Genomic DNA, 24,096 nt, shown 5'->3' with positions numbered 1-24,096 from the left:
AAAGTGGAAAGTTATTATTATTATATTATTATTATAAATATTAAAATTCAACCCAAGCAAAGGTAAGTGAGACATTATGGCCATTGTTCCTTTAAAAGTTTAAATGGTTCTCTTGTGTTATGGTTCTAGAAGGAAAATTTTTGAACAGATGCCTTTTTTCACTCTTCATCAGGACTAGAGGCATCTGCTATTTCATCAAGTCTCTTTAGAGAGCAAATCTGTACTCATGAGGAGTGCAATTCATTGCCAACTAAAGCAGCAATTAAACAATCATTGAATATACTTTTTTCTACCTCAGAAGTGCCACTGCATTATGCTCAAATTTGCAGGCACAGACTTCCTGGTGATTTACAACATGATTTTAAACTATGAATCACAAACGTTAATGCTATGAACTATCTATAACCTCATTTTAAAAAACAATTGATTTGGGGAAAATACATCAAAACTGGAGGCACTCATCATGCTCATTCCTCCTGTTCAGCAACCTACTAAAAATCAGCTGGAAGAGAGCTGACGTTTGGGAGTCAAGATTGCCAATTTTTTTCCCACCTCAGACAGCACCCAAATTGATACGGTGAAGCAAGTCACTTAATTTTTTTTTTAAAAAAGGCAAAAAAGTCTTCCCATATATAAAATAGGAATGAGAATAATATTACATCCTAATTGTGCTTCCTGTTTTTGAGCCCAAAAAACAGGTAGGGTGTTCACAGGAAGCATCCTTAAGCTATCACAAAATGTTGATATTTAATTTTCAATGAAAGTAGAAAACAACCAAAAATAAAATGCTAATTTGTTTTTAATAAGACCTTTTTTGTCCTTCCTTTCCCTGTCCATTGGCTCTATCCCATTCTTGTTCTCTTCTATGTGTATAGAGTAGAAAGGCTGTCATGTCCAGAGCAAATGCAGTATACTTTTGGAACATTATATGAAAATTGAAGTGAGATCCCAATGTAAGTTAAGTATGATGGTAATTCTGGAAACAGTAGCACAGCCCATAAAAAAGGATCCAAATCCAATCCGAGTATTATCATTCATATGTATATTCTGGAATCTACTTTACCTTAACTGAAGGAGGCGAGAATATAAGGTGGTATCTATTGCTACAAGACTAAACTATATTGGTTTACAGGTCATATTGAGGTCTTTCTTTGGCACTTAAATTATTAACCTCTTCGCATCAGTAGCCATAATACCTTAGGCTACCACCAGTACTGCCAAATCCCTCTCATCTCCAGGAGATTATCATTCTATCTGTACACTTTTTTAAAAGGTCCAACACTGTGGCATCCAAATGACTTCATGAGAAGTAAACAATCATCTCTCTTCCAGAATTGCTGGCAGTACCTAGCTTTAAGTTTTGGGTTGTTTTTTTTTAAAAATCTATATAATATGTGAGGATGCTACTGATCTGTTTGTGAGGGATGTATGGCTACCGTTCCTTCACACAAGCAATTCCCAAACCTATTATAACATAGTAGGTTCACTAGCACATGTAAACCTGGTACGTTAAGGGCCCATTCCATAGTTTAGATAAAGCTTGCACAATGAATAACCTCAAATTAAACATTTTTGGTATTTAAAAAAAAAAAAATCAGAATTTCTATATTTAAGGAACAAACAAACAAACAGGATTCAAGTGTACTACTGCGAAATCCCCTGATCCATCCAGCAGCAAAATACTAACTCTTTTGACTGTTGTTTGGCTATGGTTGGAGTAACACCAGTACGTACGCACGTATGCACACACACACAGAGCACTATACATTTAGGTTATTTAGATCAAATTTTTTCCTTGGAAAGCCACGTCTTTATTTAGAATTCAAGTAAAACAAATAGCATAATATACAATTAGCTTCATACTGTGTGGTAGGACTTACCTAAAAGCTGCCACTAATGGAGCATAAACTGAGTCTCCGTCATACACGTACAAATGGTCCCAACTGCATTCTGTAGCAAAGTGATTGAATCGAAGCCTCAGAATTGTGTTTGGCCTAAACAAAAAACAAACCCTAAATTAACCATGCAAAAAACCCAATAACTGACAGCGCCTCCAAACAGATGCTTTGATATGCAGTTTCACTCTTAAAGTGACTCACCTTACAGTAACTGTGATTCCTCAAGGTGTGTTGTCCTTTTGTATTCTATTCTTGGGTGCATATGCACCCTATGGCTAGCAGTGTCCACTAGGGACATGTCTGTGCCTGGGATATCCTCTCCTCACCGCCCTCACAAGGGCTTTAAAGGCAGGCTGGGCCCAGCTATCCCCTCTGTTCCTATGCCAGTATAGAATCCTGTACTTAGAGAACTCTAAAAACCAGAAAGGAGTGTGGGTCATGGTATCCTAGTGGACAACACATCTCAAACAACCACAGTTTCTGTAAGGTAAGTATTCAATTATTTTTCTTCAAGTCATTGTCTAAATAAATTCCACTTTTGGTGACTAATGACCATTAATCTGTTTGCTTGGAGTGGATGAGCATGGTATAAGAAACTATACAGAATAGCATAAAATACTTAAACAATGACTGGGGGAGCAAAGAATAGTGTCTTGTAAAGGTGTGCACTGAGCTCTGTATAGCTGCCCTACAGATTTCCGAAGTAGGGATGTTTTGAAACAAGCAGCACAGGCTGCCTGAGCCCTAATGTGACCAGGTGAATCTAAGTCATAACATGTCCTCATACAATTGGAGTCCCACTAAGATACTCAGAGAATACTCCCTGACCTGTAACTCTTTCAGCAAAGGCCACAAACAGTCTGTGTGTGTTCCTGAATGGTTTTGTCCTGTCAATATGAAAAGGCAGTGCCCTTACTACATCAAGTGTAGGAAACCTAGATCCCCCCGGGGCTGAGTGAGGCTTGGGGAAGAGAACTGGGAGAAGAACAGACTAGTTCATATGGAACTCAAAGAATTTTGGGAAGGAACTTGAGATGAGGCCTGATTGTGACACTATCCATATGAAACACTATATAAGGGGGATCCGCCATGAGGACATGAATCTCACCTATCCTTCGAGCTGATGCAACAGCCACTAAAAGGGCAATCTTCACTGGAAGGTGGTATAGGGAACAAGCTGCTAAAAGCTGGGGGGGGGGGGAAGGAGGGGAGAGAAGGGACACTCATCAACCCTGCTAATCCTCTACTGAGGACCAAAGAGAGAGAGGGAGAGAGGGCTCCTAAATTAGAGGAAAATATGTATGAGGCTTTTCAGGAATCTGTCTACTGTATGATAAGAAAACAAAACATTGCCCTGGATAGGAGCATCATGTTCAGATATTGCTTAGGGAGCTGATGGAAAGTCCAGATTGTTTCAGGAGTAGTAAATAGGAAAATATTGCTGATATGCGTGTTGCTGGTGCTGAGATGCCCACATAAAAAAGCCATCTTCCACTTGGCTTTGTAAGGAGTCTAGTTGAAGCTTTCCTATTTTTGAACAGAGTATTCTGAATTTCAGCTGAACACCTTCTGTGGATGGATGTCAACAGCCAGGTTGCTAAATATGAAGAGTCCAAATGTAGAATCCAACTGTTGTTCTGCAAGATTGTGTCAGATAGGGCAAGTCAGGTGATGCGGGCTGTGCTGAGAGGTTCATCAGATCCAAATACCTGGCCCATGCTCAGGCTATAAATCATCAATCCTGCATCTTGCCTCAGTTTCCTCAGACTCTTCTCTATCATGGGGATCAGCAGAAATTCCAGTGTCCCAGAGGTGAGAAAAGCATCAATCAGGGAGGCTGGGCTGGAATAAAAAGATTTACACTTGTTGTTCTGATCTGTGGCAAAGAGATCTACTTACAGGACACTCCGCTTGGTGAAGATGTTCTGAGGAACTGCCTCTTTGACACACCATTTGTGGTTGTCTGAGAACTGCCAAGGATTCTGAAACCTGGGAAGGTGAAGGACCACTGGTGTGATTTGATTCAGAATATACACATTCCAGAGCCAAATGGCCTCGGGCCACAGTGAGAAGAGTCTTCTCTCTGTCTGTTGACATAACTCACAGTTATGGTGGTGCTTTGCATCTCAGGCAAATGGCTCTGAGTTCCAGGACCTTTATGTGCAGCAAGCTTCCTGAGGGGACCATAGTCTCTCTGTCTGAAGGTGAACTAAGTGAGACCCTCATCCCTGACTAGAGGTGGCCATCACCAGTATGTTGGCAGGTAGAGATGCAGTGATGGATATTCCTTTGAACACCTGAAAAGGGTCCTTCTACCATTTGTTACAAGGAGAGGACGTTTTCTGGGACTATGCCCCATGTGACCATATGGTGTCTGCTGGGTAAATACACTGATTTCAACCCCTCTTGTATGGAGCAAAGACAAAGTCTATCAAACTGCATCACATAGGTGCATGAGGCTGTGTCCCAAGAGTCTAAGGAATGTATTACTGACGACTTTGGATGATCTCAGAGTTGATTGATGAGGTCCACTGCAGTTTGACACCTTTCTTGTGGTAGATAAGCTTTTGCTGCCTGGAAACCCTAATACTCCTCCTACAAACTCTATGTTTCGAGTCACAATAAGTGTGAATTTCTCTGAGGCTCAGGGTGGTGAAGAGCTTTAAAGTTACATGAATTGAGTTGGTTGGTCAGTAGTTGAGGTCTGAATAGACATGGATTCCTTATCTCTTCAGATGAGCTGCGCAACTGCCAAGCACTTTGTGAATACCCTCAGTGCTGTGGAAGACCAAGGGCAAGACTTTGTACTGGTAGTGAAATGTCCCTACTACAAATCTGAAGTATTTCTTGTGGGTTGGATGCATGGACGTGCAAGTAAGTGTCTTGGAAGTTGACAGCCGTGAACCAGTCTTAAGTATCTAACAAGGGAATTATTGAAGCCAGAGTCACCATGGTAAATTTTCAATGATGGATGAATTTGCAGAGGCTTCAAAGGGCCAGAAAGGAACATCCACCCATTCCTTCTTTGGGATAAGAAAAATGGAATAAAAAGCGCCCCCTGGAACATAAAGAGCATCTTCCCTACTGCTCCAAGTTGTAGAAGGAGTCTTTTTCCTGAAAAAGGGACAGGGAAGGAGGAAGGGGATAGGAGGAAGGGATTGGAATTGGATAGAATACCCCTTGTTTACAGTTTCTAGGATCCAGTGGTCCAAGGTAATCCAAGTACAGACTTCCAAAATTAAAGAGGGGGTTGCTGGGGGAGGATGTATAATGAAAGAGATCATCTGATGGCTCTGACAAAATCTTGATATTGGCATCAAGCTTGCTGCCTGGTAGAAGACCCAGACTGCCAGACAGTGGAAGAATTCACCTGCATTGGAACCTCTGTTTCTTCCTTAGTGGTTCTGAAGTCCTCTGCATACATTTGCACTTGGCAAACCAGAGATAGTACATACTGTTTCTATAAGGACATATATTTTGTTTTTGGCAGGATAATTCTCTATCACTTCCTTTCTGTCTAGCCTGAACCCTCATTTAAACTATCCTCTGATGCCATAACTAAAATCAAGTCAGAAGGAGACGCTGGAAGAGTTTTGTGTGCAGCTCAACACTTCAACTAACAAAGGTTCATCATACACATCTCTCTACATCAAAGATGTGATATCACTGAGGAAGAAGATCTGTATCTTACCCCTCACAAAATATAAGTTTTTCTGGAAAAGCAGCCTGATACATGGAAGGAAATGCTACACACGAACTATGATTAGCTATGTTGATATTTATTAGGGAACTGTGGATAGAACATTTTCTTCAGAATAGAAAACTGTATCATAGTGATATGAGATTAAAGCTTGTTATAACAGAATTGCTGAGCTTTTGGGAATTTTAAGAAACGTACCAGAGACACGAACATAGACATCTTCTATTATCTGAAAATCGAAACTGGGTGGAGTCTTACATTTTTCTATAAAACCAACAGAAACTAAATGTACAGAGAAGATTGTTAAAAACATATTCTTTGCTGTTTCAAGATCTTAGGGAACTTGATCCTGCAAGATGCTGAGTGACCTCAAGTCCCATGAATTTCAACACAAGTGAAGTCACTCATTCCATCACAAGACTTTCTTTATTTAGAAACCGGTCCATTTAGCCTCTTTCCAGATACAGTTCTGCCGCTTTAACTCATTTAAAGCTAAGTTGTTTGATGCATGGCAGCTGACAGCTCAAATGTTTTAAAACTAGACAGATTTTGTAGCTCTGGCACCAGCAGTCACACACACACAAAATCTAACACACAACCACTTATGACGGCTAAACCATTAATCAGATGACAGTCAGAGGCTAAACACTAAAAGTGTCACTCTTAAAATTACTGCAAGAGAATAAATCACTAACAGCAATAAAAATGTCACAGCAACAAAAGGGTGTTGACATGGGAGATTCCCAACTGTCTTTTTACACTTTAAGAGACCTTTGTAAGAAAGTCAACCATTCCCCTGAAGTCATTGTGACCTAATGAGTAAACACACATTTGGAAAGCAACAGAAGTGCAGCATTTCTTTGAACTGATTTTTTTCATGCACGGGATATTCTGTAAAATTAGCTCTCTGCCCCCCTTGGCATTTTGAATAAAAGTTACAAATGCAGTCTAGCCATGCATCTGAAATCAGTAAATCTGGAGGGTTTGCAACCATAACATTTAAATCATTTTAACACAAAGGTAAAAAAGAGAGAAACTGCCATGTCTGTTGTTGTGCAAGTGTTTTCCCATAATTCACAAAAGTGAGTGAAACCAAGATCTTAATATGAACTACACTTAATTGAACTGCACTTAAAATCACTGTAAATAATGCCCTCTAAAAATTAGGATGTTTGCTACTTACTTTCCTTCAATGAGCCATGTGCATTTTGTTTTGTATTTATAATTTCCAGGCCCATCTGTTACATATCCAGAAGATCCAGTTAACCTGTAAATAAAAATTAGAAATGTAGGTTTCCAATATGATTAAATGCTTTGGAAAAACAAAACACATTAGTTTAAAAAAAAATACCCAGATTAAAACACCCAGCTTTAGTTTTTTATTTATTGAATGGTATGATGCACTGTATCTCAAAATAGCACCTTGTAAACCCCATTGTGGCTCTCCAGTGGCTCTCCAGTGACAACAAAGGTGGCAACCCACACCTAGGTAAGCATTAAACAACCATTGACCAGCAGGGGAATTGTAAACAACAGATTTAAAATTCAATAAGAGACAGTTGCACAAGCATAACACAATGAGGTTTGCTCAACTCTGGGACTCAGCAAGGACTGCCAGAACATGTCTGGGCCGGTATATTCCCTGGGACATGAATGGAGAGTATAAAATAAGGGGCAGTGACATCATGAGACCTCATCTGTCCTCTCCCACCTACTCTGAAGGCAACAGGAAGACTGGGAAGACAAAGACTTTGAACTGGGGAGACTGGTCCCAGGCTGAGAAGGGAATTCAGCCTGTGTATTAAGAACTGTCACCTGCCTGCAACATCCAAAGGATGAAAAAAGCTGTTTGATTCAAATCTTACTAATTAACGAGCCTGCACTGGTCAAGCAGTGTAAGACAGTCTTTCTGGGGTGAAAGGCTGAAGCGATTTGCTGCTGTCTCCCTTTATATAGTTCAAGAGAGGCTGGGAGAGCCTGCATGTAGCTTTGGGTATCTTCACATGCAAGTGAGGCCTGAAGGGACTGCTCCTCACTAGCGGTGCAGTGTGAAAGGAACCCTGACACAGAGAGTAAAAGGGGACACTGCTGTGTCCCACAGTCCAGGTTGTACCCAGGGACCAGTCACAAATAGCCATTATTTTAAAAAAACAAAACCCACCCCCTCTCCCTCCCACCCCCAAATGGATCAGAATTAGGATTCTGCTATTGCACTCTTGGTCTGTGCCCCTTCTCATGACTAGTCAGGCTATCCACAAGTTGCATCAGGAAACTTAAAGTGGTATTCTCATCTGGTATCCTTCTCAGACCAACAACTTAAGAGAGAGGGTTTTTCTTCCATAAATGAAGACAGATACAAAAAGAGTAATGTAGGGAGGATGGCAACAGTACTTCCCTTAATAGAGCAGTCAAATTTGATGAAACAAGGTGCTTGTTTTTAAGCAGTGTAGTGAAGACAAACAGAAAATGAAAGATTTGTTTAAACAAACTGCAAAGTTACTACAAAAATAAAACTTTCAAAACACAAAAGTATTACTTTCAAAAGCAGAGTCTAACAGTATGTCTTCATTCATGTCTTCGGCGGCACTGTCAGCACCACCAGATCAATTTTGTGGGATCGATTGAGCAGCACTGGAGACCCGCTCAATCGATCCAGAAGTCAACTCAGTAAATCCACCCGCGCAAAAAGATTAACGCTGCGTTGATGCGACAGCATTTCCTGACAGCACAACACAGTGGGGACACTGTGCTAATTAGAATTTAGGAAGTTGATGGGAGATATGCAAGCTACGTAGCTTGCATATCTCCCGTCGACTGCCACCAAATTTCGCCACAAGTGTAGACCAGGCCTATAGAGAAACACATGGTCCAGTCTAGATTGGACTCATTTTATAGACTTTTGTCCAAGACTTATGTACTGAATTCTGCTTACTCTCCACTTCATTTGAGAATGTAATAACCCTTTCTGCCAGTGCCTGCATTAGGTATAACTCATTTCTGCTTTGAAGACTTTGATAACCCACATCAAGGACAATGGTTCCTGTTCCTGATATGTTTATTTTTTTAAAATACCACTTCTTCAAATCACTTTGCTTCCCCATAAACTATTCAAAATTACTTTGCACTGTCTCTGCTAAAATGCATCACTACTGGATACATATTGAACGTATGATTTTAGCCACCCCTTAGCAGATTCATAAAATCTAGCATTTGAGATGTTTGCGTAAAACACCCAAAACCTACCCATGGAGGAATTCGAGAGCAATAGAGGCTGCATCAGCTGTACTGGTGTGGGGTGAATGACTAAGTATCCTAAATTAAACTGTGTATTTCCCATATGTTCCCTTTTCTCCCTGGGAGTAATTACTTCCAAATTAGCATTCAAATTAGCCAGTTAAGACTCAGACCTGTGTGTCACTTGCAGTGAATATATGAATACTCCACTTTTAGCAACACAAATAAAAATTTTAAATTATATAAAATCCAAATTTACTAAAAGGTGAAGAAAAAACCATTTATAACAGCAGGTACCCAGTATAACCTCGCAAGTCAAGATTAATTAGCAAATTCTAACATACCGTATTATAAAAACCCAACCTCACGCTGCAGAAAATGCAGTTACTCCAAAGCACTGCACTTTTTGAGTGTCCTGGCTTTGTATCTCATGTCCTACTTTCTGTTTCAATTATTATATCAACTGAAAACTCTATTTTTTAATTACACACTCATAAGTCCCCACTATTTCAGGAACCATGGAAGTGAGAGTCCTTCCCAGGAGATAAATGTGAAAAATTTCTCCAGATCCTTCCTCTCACCCTCCATTTGGGAAGAGAACTGAGTACTAAGCCATCACTTCATTCAGCCTCCTCCACACTTGGGTCATTCTAGTATTAACAAACTTACCAGGCTTCTGGAACCCTAGGGCTCGTGAGACTTAAAACCACTGCAAGTTACAATTCCTTGCCTTTTTCCTCAGTTTAACTATTGACTGGTGCTAAGCAACATCTTTACCTCATGGAGGAGCCACAGCATGCAACTCATCAACACATGCAACTCATCCTGAGACAGGATGAGAGAATCCACTGGAATTTAGGGAAGAGAGCATGATCAAGAGTCCTGGAGCCAAAACTATCTGGCTAGTTTAACTGATTCACATAAAACAAGCCCAAGTGGTCTTAGTGGTTCCTCACAAATGCATTATAAAAAGAAGTGTACCAAAAGCCAGTGGAAAATTTTACAAGAGAATTGTGGCATTAAAAACCGAATAAGTAGCAATCAACATGTTACAGCAACATTTTCTGGCAAGTGAACAGCCACAGACTGCTCTACTGGAGAATATGCTTGTATTTTAAACATACTTTCTACAAAATTTAGCATGTTCTCAAAGAAGTATACTTTATTAGAGCTGATTCTGTCTAGCTTTAATCCCAATCATTTTCGGAGAATTCAGCTCCACCAAATACTTTTGAAATCATGTTGATTTCACCAAAAATGGGAAGAATTTCCAACAATGTCAAAATGTCCCATTCCAACTTTTAAGAACAAAATGTTTTGACTTTTCCTTTGTAAATGATTTGTTTAGATTTTTTTTCAAAAGTTAAATGGAAGTGAAATGTTCCAATTTTATTGAAACTAGCTATTTTGATAGACCCAAAATGAAATTTTTGGAATTTTGTTTCACTGAGAAATTTGAAATTTTGGGGTTTTGTTACTAAATGGAACTAAAACAAATTTTGAGGTTTTGATTCACTTTCCATTCTCCGCACAGTTCTATATTTTATACTTTCCAGCTTACTATATCTGGGCCCAAAGCTTTAAAACCTGAAGTTCAGCACCAAGTCTGTTTTTGGACAACTAAAGAAGTGGCCCAATTTTCAGAAGTGTGCTAAGCACCTGCAGCTTCTACGGACTTCAGGAAGTTGTGGTTGTGTTTTGTTTTGTTGCTCAGCATTTCTGAAAAGTTAGACTATCCATTTACATTTTTAAACATGGACTCAGGTACCTAATTTTAGCCACTAATATTTGAAAAATTTGGTCCTCTTAATGGTCTTAATGTTTTGAGTACACTGTTGTTTCAACTCTGGAGGCACTTTGCTTGCAACTGAGGCTATGTACACACTGATGATGGTGAATTTGCCACCGTCAGATCGATTTTTCTGGTTTGATTGAGCGGGAGTGAAGACATGCTCAATCAATCTGGAAGTTGATCTAAAAAAACCACCTCCCCAAAAATCATAGCGCTGCGTCGACAGGAACGCATTTCCAGTCAATGCAGGGCAGTGGAGACAGTGCACTAAAGGGAAGTTATGAAGTCGACGGGAGTTACGCAAGCCATGCAGAGTCTCCCGTCGACTGCTGCCAAATTTTGCCAGCAGTGTAGACCTGCCCTGATAGTAAACAGACTTTGGAAGCTCAAGTAAATCTTATGATCTAAAGAGCAATCTTACGCAATCTGACGTGCCCTCAAACAACTAGCAGCCTTTACCCAGGAATCATTATGAACAAACAGCTCTGGAAACGATTACTCTGGCATTCACTACAGAAAAGAACTATCAAAGGTAATGTAAGATAACATCTCAAACATTCCAGCTCTAGCCATGTCAGACCTAGGGAAACCTTATGCACTCCAACATTGACAGAACTTAGATACATTTGAACAACAAAAAAACAAAATGAACTGTTTAAGTTAAAAAAACCTGAAGACTTCATCAGCAAGTTTCCTTGGTAAAAACAAGATCTGAATATGAATCTGTAAATGATTTCATTCCTCACTAACCTTTGAAACATACTTCATTGAAAACAAATACACCCACCTATACCTAAGTAGTATTACAGAGTTCAACCCTTTCTAAAGCAAAAAAAAATTGAAGCTAAGTTGTCATAACCACAGTCTGGTATTAAAGAACACATGGTATTATTCTATGAAGAAACCACAAGCTGAAGATAAGAAATAATTGGCACCAAAACCAGCTAAGGCTATAGTATTATCCTTAAATTCAACAAAAACAAATGTACAAGAAGTTAAATTAGGTTCCCAATACCAATGAAAAACAAAAACCCTATAACATTTCTAATACTGGTCCTCTGTCTACACTACACAAAATCTACCACATTTAAGTACTCTACTTGAGCCTGGTAGAGGCCCAGTCATGGCCTTAAATAAGGTTTGGTTTTCCCTTTGAACAAGAACAAAACATATGATCTAGGAGTAAGGCACTTATGCTATGGGAGATTTTGTCGTGTAACTGGTACCATTATGTTAGGTATGTGGCACCCCGTCCCCAGATGATATGACAAACTAGAACCATTATGATAAGAGATCTTTTTGCTAACTTACTACTGGGAATAAAGGTCACTTGAGTCCTATACGATCATTGATTCTCATACAGTTTGACTCACTGACATCCGTATTTTATATACTCACAATTTTATCACTTAGATACTATGGTGATGGGTAACCTAGAAATGAACTAAAAATTGTACACATATACTGATGCATACGTCAAGTGTTGTGAATTCTGACTGTTCTGTCCTAAACTAGCAGTGCATTACATCATTCTATAAGAAGCTTTTTTGGACTGTTTAGGCTTTAACGGTCTCCAGCCTCTCTTCTTGACTGTGACAAGCAGTTGCTGTAGTGTAAGGATAATAGGCAAACAAATTAAGGGAATGTTCTAGAGAGGTTTAACACCTTCAGAGCTCCAAGAAGGACTTGGAGGACCTCCAGGATGGAAAAATGCTGTAAACAATATCTGTTTTACAAATACACCTCAAACTTTTTTGGATTAAAAAAAAAATATCAAATGCAATTAGCTCATTTTAAACATTAATAGATGGCAATTCATAGAACTGTGGTAAAATTTTCCAAAGCACTTAAGTGACTTAAAAGCCTAAGCATCATTGGCTTTCCATGGGACTTAGGCTCTAGGTACTCAAGTTGTTTTCAAAAATGGGACTTCAGGACTACATTTTCAAAAGCGCCTAACTATTTCTTGCACCATCATTACACACATACAAGACAGTTATCAAGCCAAGAACATTGGGGGTTTCAGCTTTTTACAAATCGAAGAGAAGATGAAGCAGTACAAAGGGACAATAGATTTTGCTGAAAAAAAGCTTACAAAATGTAATATGTAATGTTTTATTATTTAAAAGCATTTTCTGTGTTGAGATCCTCCTACACGGTTCCAACAACCCACACAAAAATAAAATACTAATACAAGTGAACCAGAGAGTGAAAGTGACCAATCCAGTTTCACTGGACCAACTGAATGATGCAAAACTGACCACCACAGTAAATCAGATTTAGCACCTTCACCTCTCATAATCTCAGACTATTAGTAGTAGAAAGATTTGGGTTTTTTAAAAGACAAATGACTATATGTTGACAGCATTCCTCTAAAAACTCTAGTTACACAGACAGCAACCAGGCTAATTCATCAACCCAATATATCAAGTAACCCTCCTTGCTAGTAACAAAGTGCATAAAGTAAAAAAAACAGACTAAACTAATTGTATTACAATAGAATAGAACCACTCAGTCACATAACTTGATGTGTTTATTTGCAGAGCACAGTAACATTTGAGGTTAATTTGATACTGGTGACAAACATTAAAAAGTACTTGGCTTCTATTTATCTACATAAGTAGTACAATACAAGCAATGTAAGACTCCTCCTACCCATCCTTCACTGATCTTTCATTATCATGAAATAACCAAGGCCTGCACAGGACAACTGTAGGGGCCAACAGATAGTTCTATTCCTACAGCCCATCACATCCTTGACCTCTCTAAAATACAGTTAACAGTGCTCATTAGTGCTGGCTGTGATGTGGACACCTCTTCACTAAGACTTGGAATGAAACCAAATATTAATTGCACATGAGCTATTTAACAGCCATTATTATAGTTGAATTTAAACTGCTGATCTATAACTAAAAGGCTTCACATCCTATTTACTAGTCCTGCAGTATCCCATCCCAAATGAATTAAGAGTTTAGCTCTTCTTTCATAATTGCTTATTTTCTCAAAGACTGCATACATTGTTTGAAGTGGAAAGGCACACATATGGTTTGACATAAGTAGGTTTTTGTTTAAACTGCAGACAAAAACAGCTGCCAAAAATGCACAAGAGAAACAAACTAAACCTATGCATCTACCTTATGATTTTCTAACATCTATCGAAGCTAAATCTCTTCTCCTTGCCGAATTGCAAAGGTCAGTGGTATACCCGAGACGCAAACATTAGCTTTTGCAGGCCAGTGAGTAGCAGTGTCCCTTCAAATACATACCCCTTACAAACAGAATCATCCTTACGAAAACTGTAGTGAAGTACATGAAAATTTAAGCTTCCAATGCTGCAGACAAGTATGAACTTTTTCAACCTAGTGGCAGAAGTGGCAGAGGAGAGGAGCTGAGGTACTCAATGCCTTTTTTGCCTCTGTCTTCAAAGACAAGGTCAGCTCCCAGACTGCTGCACTGGGTGGCACAGTATGGGAAGGAGGTGAACATCCCGCAGTGCTGAAGGAACAGGTCCAAGACTATTTAGAAAGATTGGACATACACAAGTCCATGGGGCCGGATGCAATGCACCCGAGGGTGCTGAGGAAGTTGGCTGAGGTGATTTCAGAGCCATTGGCTATTATCTTTGAAAGCTCGTAGCAATTGGGGGAGGTCCCTGATGACTGGAAAATAGCAAATATAGTGCCCATCTTTAAGAAAGGGAGGAAAGAGGAGCCGGGGAACTACAGACCGGTCAGCCTCACCTCAATGCCTGGAAAAATCATGGAGCAGGTCCTCAAGAAATCCATTTTAAGGCACTTGGAAGAGTGGAAGGTGATCAGGAACAGCCAACATGGATTCACAAAGGGAAAGTCATGCCTGAACTACCTGATTGCTTTCTATGAAGAGGTGACTGGCTCTGTGGATGTGGGGAAAGCAGTGGACATGATATACCTTGACTTTAGCGAAGCTTTTGATACTGTCTCTCACAGTAATCTTATCAGAAAGTTAAAGAAGTGTGTGTTGGATGAATGGACTATAAAATGGATAGAGAACTGGCTAGACCATAGGGCTCAACGAGTAGTGATCAATGGCTCCATGTCTAGCTGGAAGCCGGTCACAAGCGGAGTGCCCCAGGGGTCGGTCCTGGGGCCGGTTTTGTTCAACATCTTCATTAATGATCTGGAAGATGGGGTAGATTGCACCCTCAGCAAGTTTGCAGATGACACTAAGATGGGGGGAGTAGTAGATACCCTGGAAGGTAGGGATAGGATACAGAAGGACCTAAACAAACTGGAGGTTTGGGCCAAAAGAAATCTGATGAGGTTCAACAAGGACAAGTGCAGAGTTCTGCACTTACGACGGAAGAATCCCATGCACAGCTACAGACTGGGGACCGACGAGCTAGGCAGCAGTTCTGCAGAAAAGGACCTGGGGGTAACAGTGGATAAGAAGCTGGATATGAGTCAGCAGTGTGCCCTGGTTGTCAAGAAGGCTAATAGCATATTGGGCTGCATTAGTAGAAGCATTGCCAGCAGATCGCGGGAAGTGATTCTTCCCCTCTAGTCGGCATTGGTGAGGCCACATTTGGAGTATTGTGTCCAGTTTTGGGCCCCCCACTACAAAAAGGATGCGGAGAAGTTGGAGAGAGTCCAGCGGAGGGCAACAAAAATGATTAGGGGGCAGAGCACAAGACTTATGAGGAGAGGCTAAGGGAACTAGGCTTGTTTAGCCTGCAGAAGAGAAGAATGAGGGGGGATTTGATAGCAGCCTTTAACTACCTGAAAGAAGGTTGCAGGGGGGATGGAGCTAGGCTGTTCTCGGTGGTGGCAGATGACAGAACAAGGAGCAATGGTCTCAAGTTGCAGGGGGAGGTCTAGGTTGGATATTAGGAAAAAGTTTTTCACTAGGAGGGTGGTGAAGCACTGGAATGGGTTACCTAGGGAGGTGGTGGAATCTCCATCTTTAGAGGTTTTTAAACTGCGGCTTGACAAAACCCTGGCTGGGATTATTTAACTGAGGTTAGTCCTGCTTTGAGCAGGGGGTTGGACTAGATGACCCCCTGAGGTCCCTTCAAACTCTATGATTCTATGATTTGCATGTTAAAGAAACTACCTTAGGTGGTATTACATGGACTCTTTTGTGCTACAATAGTTAATTGAAAATTATGCACCGATACAGATTTACCTAGTTATCAGGAAGAAAAAGGAAATCTGTAGGATAATACCAACTGTGTTGAAATATTGGAAGTTCTAACACCCTAAAGATATGCTACACTGCAATGTAAGCCCAGGCTCAGACTCAGGCTTGAGCCCTAACCCCCACTCCGCCTACAAATAAATTGTGCTAACCCAGGTCTCGGACCCAGGTCCCAGAACTCCACAAGGGTGGAGGGTCCTGAAACAGTTAAGAGTCTAAAAGAAATAAAATAGTTGTAGTAATAAAAAAGGAATTCATGGCTTCAATATTAGGAAATTAGCTTAGGGAAGCAATGGGTTAATCCTCTGCTGAAGAAAGGGAGCCCTTATCTAATCCTCTGCTGGAGAAAGGGAGCCCTTCTCTAACCCTCTGCTGAAGGGAGGGAGCCCTATCTAATCGTAAACCCTGAACACAAAAATTGCTTAAATGCATGCTTAAAAAAGTAATAGAATATTAACACACACCTTGCATAGAAAATTAGTTCATTAGCATGAACATGGGATGTATGTATTGTATGTAGAAGAAAATGTATGTAATAGGCGGTTGCGAAAGTTGTAAACCTTTTACTACTCAGCCAATGGGGAACGTTTTTTGGCCGGGATAGGGAATATAAACTGTTGAAAAATGTAAAGAAGGCGCGCTTCAGAATACATTTTTTTTCAATCCCACAAAACTGTTTAAGAAATAAAAGTAGTTTGTTTTTTTTTACTGTTTATGTCTTTTTATTGGACCTTTTTGTCCTCTAAGGTTTCTAACAGTCAGAGGGACCAAAGGTACAAGCCCTATTGCTTTGCAGTGTATACGCAGCCCTAGTATTCATGCTCTAGGAGTCCGCCAAAAGTATTCCACAATCCCATAGGCTCACTTTCTTTGTCCTCTAGGGCAGAGGTTTTGAAATTGGGGGACAGGCTGCACTGGAGGGGGCACAGAATATATTCGGGGGCATGAGGGTTCTGAGAAGCTTCAGGGGAAAGAAAATCCAACAACCTATTGCGCACATTTTACCCACAGCAATAAATAACTAACAAAGCTGATTCCTCCAGACATACGTTCTCAAATGGCACTGTGCATTTTGACAAATTTCTGTTAAGTCTGCATATCATTATACCAAGTTATTGCCATCTGTACATTAATCCATTTGCTACAATGCGGTGTGCACATTTAATTGCAAGCATTGCCCGCAATCGCATTTTTGCTTTTGCTCTTATTACAATGGATCATTGGTTCTGTTTGAAACAATGCCTTACTGTTTTTAATATTTAGTGAGAATTGCATGTTGATTTTTTTTTAATCGGCATATGTACTTGTGTGGCAGATGGGGGAGGGCGTCAACTACTATAGACAGAAGAAATGGGGTACAATCAAGTAAGTTTGAGAACCTCTGCACTGGGGTATGTCTAAACTGCAATTAAAAACCCATGGCTGGCCCATGCCAGTTGACTTAGACTAAGGGTCTCAGAAGAAGGGGCTGTTTAACTGAGGCACAGATTAGAGCCCTTGCGACAGATTGGATGCGAATACAAATTTTTATCTGCACAGGGCTCTAGCGCAGAAATTCAGGCTCAGGCTGGAGACTAGGCTCTAGGACCCTGAGAGGTGGGAGGGTCTCAGAGCTCAGGATGCAGCCCAAGCCTGAATGTCTACACCCAGTTAAACAGTCCCTTTGCCTGAGCCCCGCAAGCCCAAATCAGCTGGCACGGGCCAGCCAAGGTTGTCTATCTGCAGTGTAGATATACCCCTAGACAATCAAATTTGATGGACAATGCAGACACAGCCCCCTTCAACTCAGGCGCTGTTAGTCCACCAAAAGTATCCCACAATCCTACGGGCCAACTTCCTTTGTCCTCTTCATCCCAAGAGCCATCAATTGACTACAGTGAAAAATGGATGCAACTCCTCTTGTGGTGATGCAGCAGTTTGGTGAGTTAACCCTTTTGTTGTTTTCAGACCACTGAACTGCAAGCATATCATCACAGAACCTTCTGAGTTTGCAAAGGAGACGGACTAGAAGTCCTTTGCAAAGCACACTGCTTCAAGGGTCATGGGAGCACAGTCAGATTTTGATGAATCTCTAGTGTGAGGCCAGCAAAACAGTGGCCTTTAGTAAGAATACCAAGAATGATCACTATACCAACAAATAGTGAAGGAACTGGCAGCACTGCAAATTTACCAGACCAGTAACCAATGCAGGGAGCAGATGAAGTGGCTCAAGACCAGAGAATCAGGAACCAGAACCACACCTTGGGCAACTCATGGACATTTTATGAGGAGTTTGACCAGCTGATCAGTGCTGCACTGAGCCCAGAGCAAACAACGGTGCATGACAGCCTGGTAAGCCAGGCTAGCAACCTGCTGTCCCCAGAATCCAGCATGGGGACTGGTGGGAGCAAGGAGAAGGCGCAGAGTGAGGCCAGCAAAAAGTGATTCTGCTACTGAAAACGGTCTCAGAGGAGACTGTCACTGAAGCACCAGCAGCAGCACATTCTGGGGTCATACTCGGAGAAGCTTTTTGATATCTGTCACGCTGGCTAGACTGGGGAGGAAGGGGCATTTATTATATTATTTAACATCAGTATGTCAAAATCATAATAATTCATGTGAGATATGCCGTGTCACGTACTGTTAGAAAGGCTATAATGTGCTAAGTAAGATGATAATGTTTATGTCCATGTGTTATACGTGTAATGGAAGATATGGATATGTTTGTTATATCTGTATTTCAAATTGTGCTGTGTCTGGGCGACACCCCAGACAGGATGGCTGCAGCACTAGCCTGCTTAATGGCCCATTAAGAAATTCACAGGTGCAAGGGCCCAGGGGGAGAAGCCAGGGATATACCTGGTGAGTCACCAGGACTTACTCATGTGACTCTGGACTCCATTTTATTCCTGTAAAATTCCACAAGCAGCATGGCCAAGGCCAAAGGACATAAAAGGCAGCTGAACGACATCCATTTTGTCTTTAGTCTATCTTTAGTCTCCAGCCTACCTCTGGATCAACTCATCTACAACTGAACTGAACTGAAGCTGTGAAACAAAGGACTGAGACCCATCCAGGTACTGGATGTACACCAGAGGGACTATACAAGCCTGAAAACTCCACAATTCTTCTGGAAACCTGATATATATGGACTTTCAAATCATTTGTATGTATCTGATTGATTTAATCCTTTAACATTTCTCTTATAGTTTGTTTCTTTCTTTTTATAATAAACCTTTAGTTTTAGTTACTAAAGGATTGTCTGGCAGCGTGGTATTTTGGGTGAGATCCAAACTTATATTGATCTGGTACTGTGGCTGACCCTTTGGGGTCAGGAGAACCTTTTTGGTAAAGAGCATAGAGTTTTAAATAACTGATCTCTTTACTGGACCTAGTGGCTGATTGGGAGCCGGAGACTGAAATGCAGTGAAGGGGGCTGTGTATATTTTTATTTTGCCTTCTTGATAACCAGTGTGGGGAATCAGAAGCACTGTCTGTGGCTGGTTGGGAAGTCGGACTTCAGTGTCACCCACCAGTGCCAAGAGAATCTGCTCTCCTTTTACAGCCTGCCCTGACCTTGGTATTTTCAAGTGGCTACCCTAGGCACAGACAGGTCACTGCCATGGAACTGGCAACAGACAAAGAAGGTACAGAAGCTGCCTGGAGCTTGGTAGATTTCTGGCTCCATTTTAATATTTATTAATATAAGAATATGAGGGATTTCCATTCTATGAACCAATGCAAAATTTATTAGACACCCAGCTAGCAGAATGTATCCGCTAATGGTGGATTGTATGCCAGCAGCTTGGCTTCCTCCCCACCCCAACCCACGGAGTTCAAAATAGCAACTGAGAAATGCAAACAGTAAAACAATCTTGAAAGTGAATTTTTATTGGAAAGGAGCAAATTTTTGCTAGGGCATTCCTGTTTCTTAAAAATAATCTTACACTGCCATGCCTGTAAGTACACTGCTTTGTAACCACTTAATGGTGTAATAAACCGTATGGAAACAATGAACCATGCGGAGGGGCGGGGGACGTGGAAACATGTTCTGTTTACAAATCCAGTCCATTTCAGTTTAACGCAGTCCATAGGTGACAAAATCATTTATTCCAAATTCAACTGGGATTGGAAATTTTGTCCAGAAATGTGTCGGGAGGGAAAGGGGGAGGAGAGGTAAGGAGGATGACTGTGGCGTACTGTGTGTTTGTATGCCGTCAAAACAGGCTAAGCCATGTAGAAGCTAACTCAGCATCCTGTTGATTCCCTCCTGAATGCTGACCAATCCCAGGTGTTGAGAGCTGCAAATTTTTCCTGAAGCAGAAACTTCAGATAGACAGTCGCATTTCAGGGAAGGGCATATTTTCCAGGGCCACCTTGGTAGCTGACCAGCCCACTCCACTCATAAATGTGCTGCTCAACCACTATACGTTTGAATAATTCAGTTTCATAGGCTGCTGGTTTCCCACCAGCAGCTTGAAATAACATCTTTCTTTGCCAGATGGGCACCACAAGAACTAGTAAGTCATCCAAAACATGGAAGTCCTTAAATGATAGAAAAAGCATTTGAAGCACAGCCACTGATTGCCCCTCCCAACCCAAATAGTTCTGCAATTTAAAAAAAAAAAAAAAGCAGCTGTGAATTTTTAACTTACATTTTCTCTACACTTCTTTCACTGTGATTCACCAAGGAGCTTTTGTGGTCTGAAGCATCCCTCTCAGAATATACTGAAGAGTTCAGTATGGAAAAGTAACATTTTATGTCCTTGACATTTTTTCTATGCTCCTGCACTGTGCTATTTGAGACAATAACCCTCTGTGTCTTGTCCTATTCCAGGCCCCTCAACCTCTACAGGCTGTAGTACCTTCATAGATCGTTCACACTGCAACAGAACCCTGGATCAATGTACCTTCACACACCATTCCAGGAGCAAGCATTTCCGTGACAACCTTATGGTTCAAGTTCTGGACAGGGTCAAAAAGCAGCTCCAGTACCAAAGACAGAGGAACTTGCAGCAAGAGAAAAGTGGCTCACTCAGACTGACTTCACAGCTTGAAGACAGGGTTTCAGTGTGTGAGCAGGAACTGGGGCGAAGGAAGAGGACAGAGCTCAACAGAAAATTATTTGATGGGTTGCTATCATTAATGGCTGCAAGAGTACCTGCTGCATTACCCACATCACGGCCTGAGTCTCCTCCATGGTACACTGCTGCAGTCCACAAACAGTTTGGAAAGCTCCATGGCTGGGTGGCCCATGCAATTGGGCCTGGCAAACTTGCCCCATGCAGTCCTCCATATTGACCCCCTCCCTCATGGATGCCTCCTCCTGCCTCCAACAGCACCAAGTGTCTGGCAAATGGCAAGGAAAGGAAAGGAGAACAGGGAGTCAGGGGACATGCAACAGTAGGGGGTTTCTGTCTTGTGCATGGTTTCTCCGTTTGCACTTGTTCAAAACAAAAAAACCCAAAGTGCATGTTTGTTTTTTAAGGTTCTTTTGTTACTGGTGTTTTGGAGTGGTAATGGCAGCTGGGCAATGGCAATGGGTTAAATGTTGTACTTTTCTAATACATGCTTATAAATAAAGATTTCTGTTTTAATCACGGAAGTTTATTGCTCTCACTGTCTCACATCATACAATGTGTATTTCAAATAATAAAGGTAGACACGTAATTGAGGCAACTGGGAATTAGTATGCAAACAATACTGCTCAAGACAGTTTGTTACATCAGTTACTTCCTTATACTGTGAACTCATCACCCCTTCCCCCATGTGAGAAGCGGTAACATCACTCAAGTATGTTGCATGGCAATTTATTCCCTACACCACCCCAAGCACTGAAATCCTCCCCACAAACAATCAGCCCCATTCCCATCCTCCCTCAAGCACATTCATAAAGATACTATTCTCCCTCTTTCATTTGCTCATGCAGTGAATAATGTGAGAGCACAAAGCACCCCTGACTTGCATTGCCCAGGTGCTCCTAGCTCCAGCTGTGGTTGGTGTACTTTGGTGTACCAATTCAGCAGCCCTCTGCTATCATAGGTCCATTCAGGGAGAAACGGCTCACCTCTGGCTTCAGAAAGATTGTGAAAAGCACAGCAAGCCACAGTAATGTAGACAGCACAGACGATGCTGGAATTCAAATGGGTCTGTAGACATCTCAAACAGAATTTCAATTTGCCAAAAGCACATTCAACAACCACTATACACCTGCTGAGTGCAATTAAACCCTCTTTTGCCAGAGCCTCTGAAATCAGGATATAGTTTCATAAGCTAAGGCAAGTATGCAGGGGCCCCCAGAATAACAGTGGGGACTGTGACGACATTTATGACAATGTCATCTCGTGGAAATAGTGTCCCAGCCTGACCGTGAATGTAGACTCCTAATCAGCTATAAAACATCATGAGCCTTTCCAGTGCAACCCACATTGACATTCATAAATTGACCTCTGTTGTCCAAGAGGGCCTGTATAACAATTTAGTACCCTTTTATGTTCATCTACTCATGTGCTCCTTGAGGAGGGCAAACGATGGACAAGAATCCCATCAATGGCCCTGGTGCAGTTCAGAAACCCCATTCTCTCAAAGCCAGCAATTAGCTCAGCAATATCTTATGTCTGCCACTTTGGGGTAAACCATATGCCTGACTGCCTCAGAAACCTCAACCATCACTTTACCCACAGTCAACTTTTCCACACCAAACTGGTTAGCAATGGACCTGCAGCAGTCTGGGGTAACCAGCATCCAGACAGTTATAGCAATCCCGCTTCTGAACCAGCTTCACCACTCACATGTGTGTCTTCACGCTGGAGGATCAGGGCAAGCGGCTCACAAAGCTTCAGAAATGTAGCTTTCTTCAGGTGAAAGTTCTGGACCCACTGCTGGTTGTCCCAGGTCTGCGTGACAATGTGGTCCCACCAGTCTGTGCTTGTGGCCCTGCTCCAGAAGCGACTGTCCAAGTAGGGGGCCTCAGAGGCTGTACTGAGTGTCATGAGCAGTTCGAGTCTGCCATGTGTGTCCTCCTCCATCACAAGCTCTGTCAGATTCCGTCCTGACAGAAAATGTTGCTGAAATGTTCACCAACATATCACAGAAGCTCTGCCCTCTTCCTGACAGAGGAGTGAAAGCGTAAACAATAGGAACTCTTCAAAGAGTGTTTCTTCCATATTCCTGGCTCCTGTTACTGGGAGAGCATAGACCAAACTGAGTGCTTGGCAGAATGTGTTAGTGGGCTGTTCCAACTTCCTCTAACATGTAGGATGGACAGTCAAGTTTTCCCATAATGCACCGTGGTCAAAGGGCTAGAGAGGCTTCATCTCAGGAGGATGCGTAGGGGTCTGGGATATGGTTGGTTTGACTCTGATCTGCATGCTGCAGTGTGGACGCCAGAGCCGCAGGTTCAAGTCTACCTTAGACAATTCTTAAGCTAAGGCTGACAATCAGTGTAGATGCTCAAGCCCTGGGTTCGCTCACCCAGGGTCAGCTGACTTAAGTCCCAATAACCCTGGACTTATAATGCAATATAGACAACATACCCTTAAGGACTTAGTGTAATTAGGGATATCTCTGTAAAGAATCACACAGCAATATTTTACCCACAGCTGGCCAGTGCCAGCTGACTCAGGCTTGTGGAGTACAGGCTGCAGGGCTGTTTCATTGCAGTGTAGACTTCTGGCCCCAGGCTAAAGCCAAAGCTCTGGGACTCTCTTATCTCTCAGGGTCCTAGAGCCCAGGCTCCAGCCCAAATCCAGAACCTTACAGTGCAATTAAACAGTCCCTTAAACCAAGCCCCACAAGGCTGAGACAGCTGGCATTGGCCAGCGGTAAGTGTCTGCTTGCAGTGTAGACACACCCACCAGAGTTAACAATTCTGTGCCCTGTTTCTGGTCTGAATTTGTCTAGCTTCAACTTCTAGCCTTTGGATCATGTTATGCCTTTGTCTGCTCGACTGAAGAACCCATTATCAAAATTTTGCTCCCCATATAGGTACATATAGACTGATCAAGTCATCTCTTGACTTTTGTTAAGCTAAACAGATAGAGTTCCTCAAATCTGTCACAATGTCTTCCAATCCTTTAATCATTCTCATGGCTTTTCTCTGAACCCTCTCCAGTTTAATCAACATCCTTCTTGAATTGTGGACACCAGAACTGGCCACATTATTTCAGTAGCAGTCACATTCGTACCAAATACAGAGGTAACATAACCTCTCTGATTCTATTTGCTCTTCCAATTCATGGAACCAAGGATTACATTAGCCCTTTTGGTCACAGCATCATACTGGAAGCTTATGTTCATTTGACTATCCAGCATGACAT

At 41.6% G+C, this 24,096-nt stretch overlaps 1 protein-coding gene across 7 annotated transcripts in view; it reads right to left on the bottom strand.

Annotated features, from left to right (window-relative positions):
* ATRN (attractin) overlaps nt 1-24,096 on the bottom strand; it is a 223,408-nt gene that overhangs the window by 160,696 nt on the left and 38,616 nt on the right. For 6 of the 7 annotated variants that reach the window (XM_067533635.1, XM_067533637.1, XM_067533639.1 and 3 more), the window contains exons 2-3: nt 6,782-6,865; nt 1,881-1,994 (exon numbers count right to left, since the gene is read on the bottom strand). In XM_067533635.1, coding sequence (XP_067389736.1) covers nt 1,881-1,994; nt 6,782-6,865 — 198 coding nt within the window. Of the gene's footprint in view, nt 1-1,880; nt 1,995-6,781; nt 6,866-22,569; nt 23,105-24,096 lie in introns of those variants that run through there. The other variant, XM_067533640.1, reaches the window with a different exon arrangement.

The sequence above is a fragment of the Emydura macquarii genome, unplaced genomic scaffold, assembly GCF_026122565.2.
Source record: "Emydura macquarii macquarii isolate MOO-44397 ecotype Brisbane River unplaced genomic scaffold, CSIRO-AGI_Emac_v2 contig_3345, whole genome shotgun sequence".
In the NCBI taxonomy this organism is placed as follows: domain Eukaryota; kingdom Metazoa; phylum Chordata; order Testudines; family Chelidae; genus Emydura; species Emydura macquarii.
The sequence above is the reverse complement of the archived record's forward strand: the minus strand, read 5'-3'. Positions and strand labels throughout refer to the sequence as shown.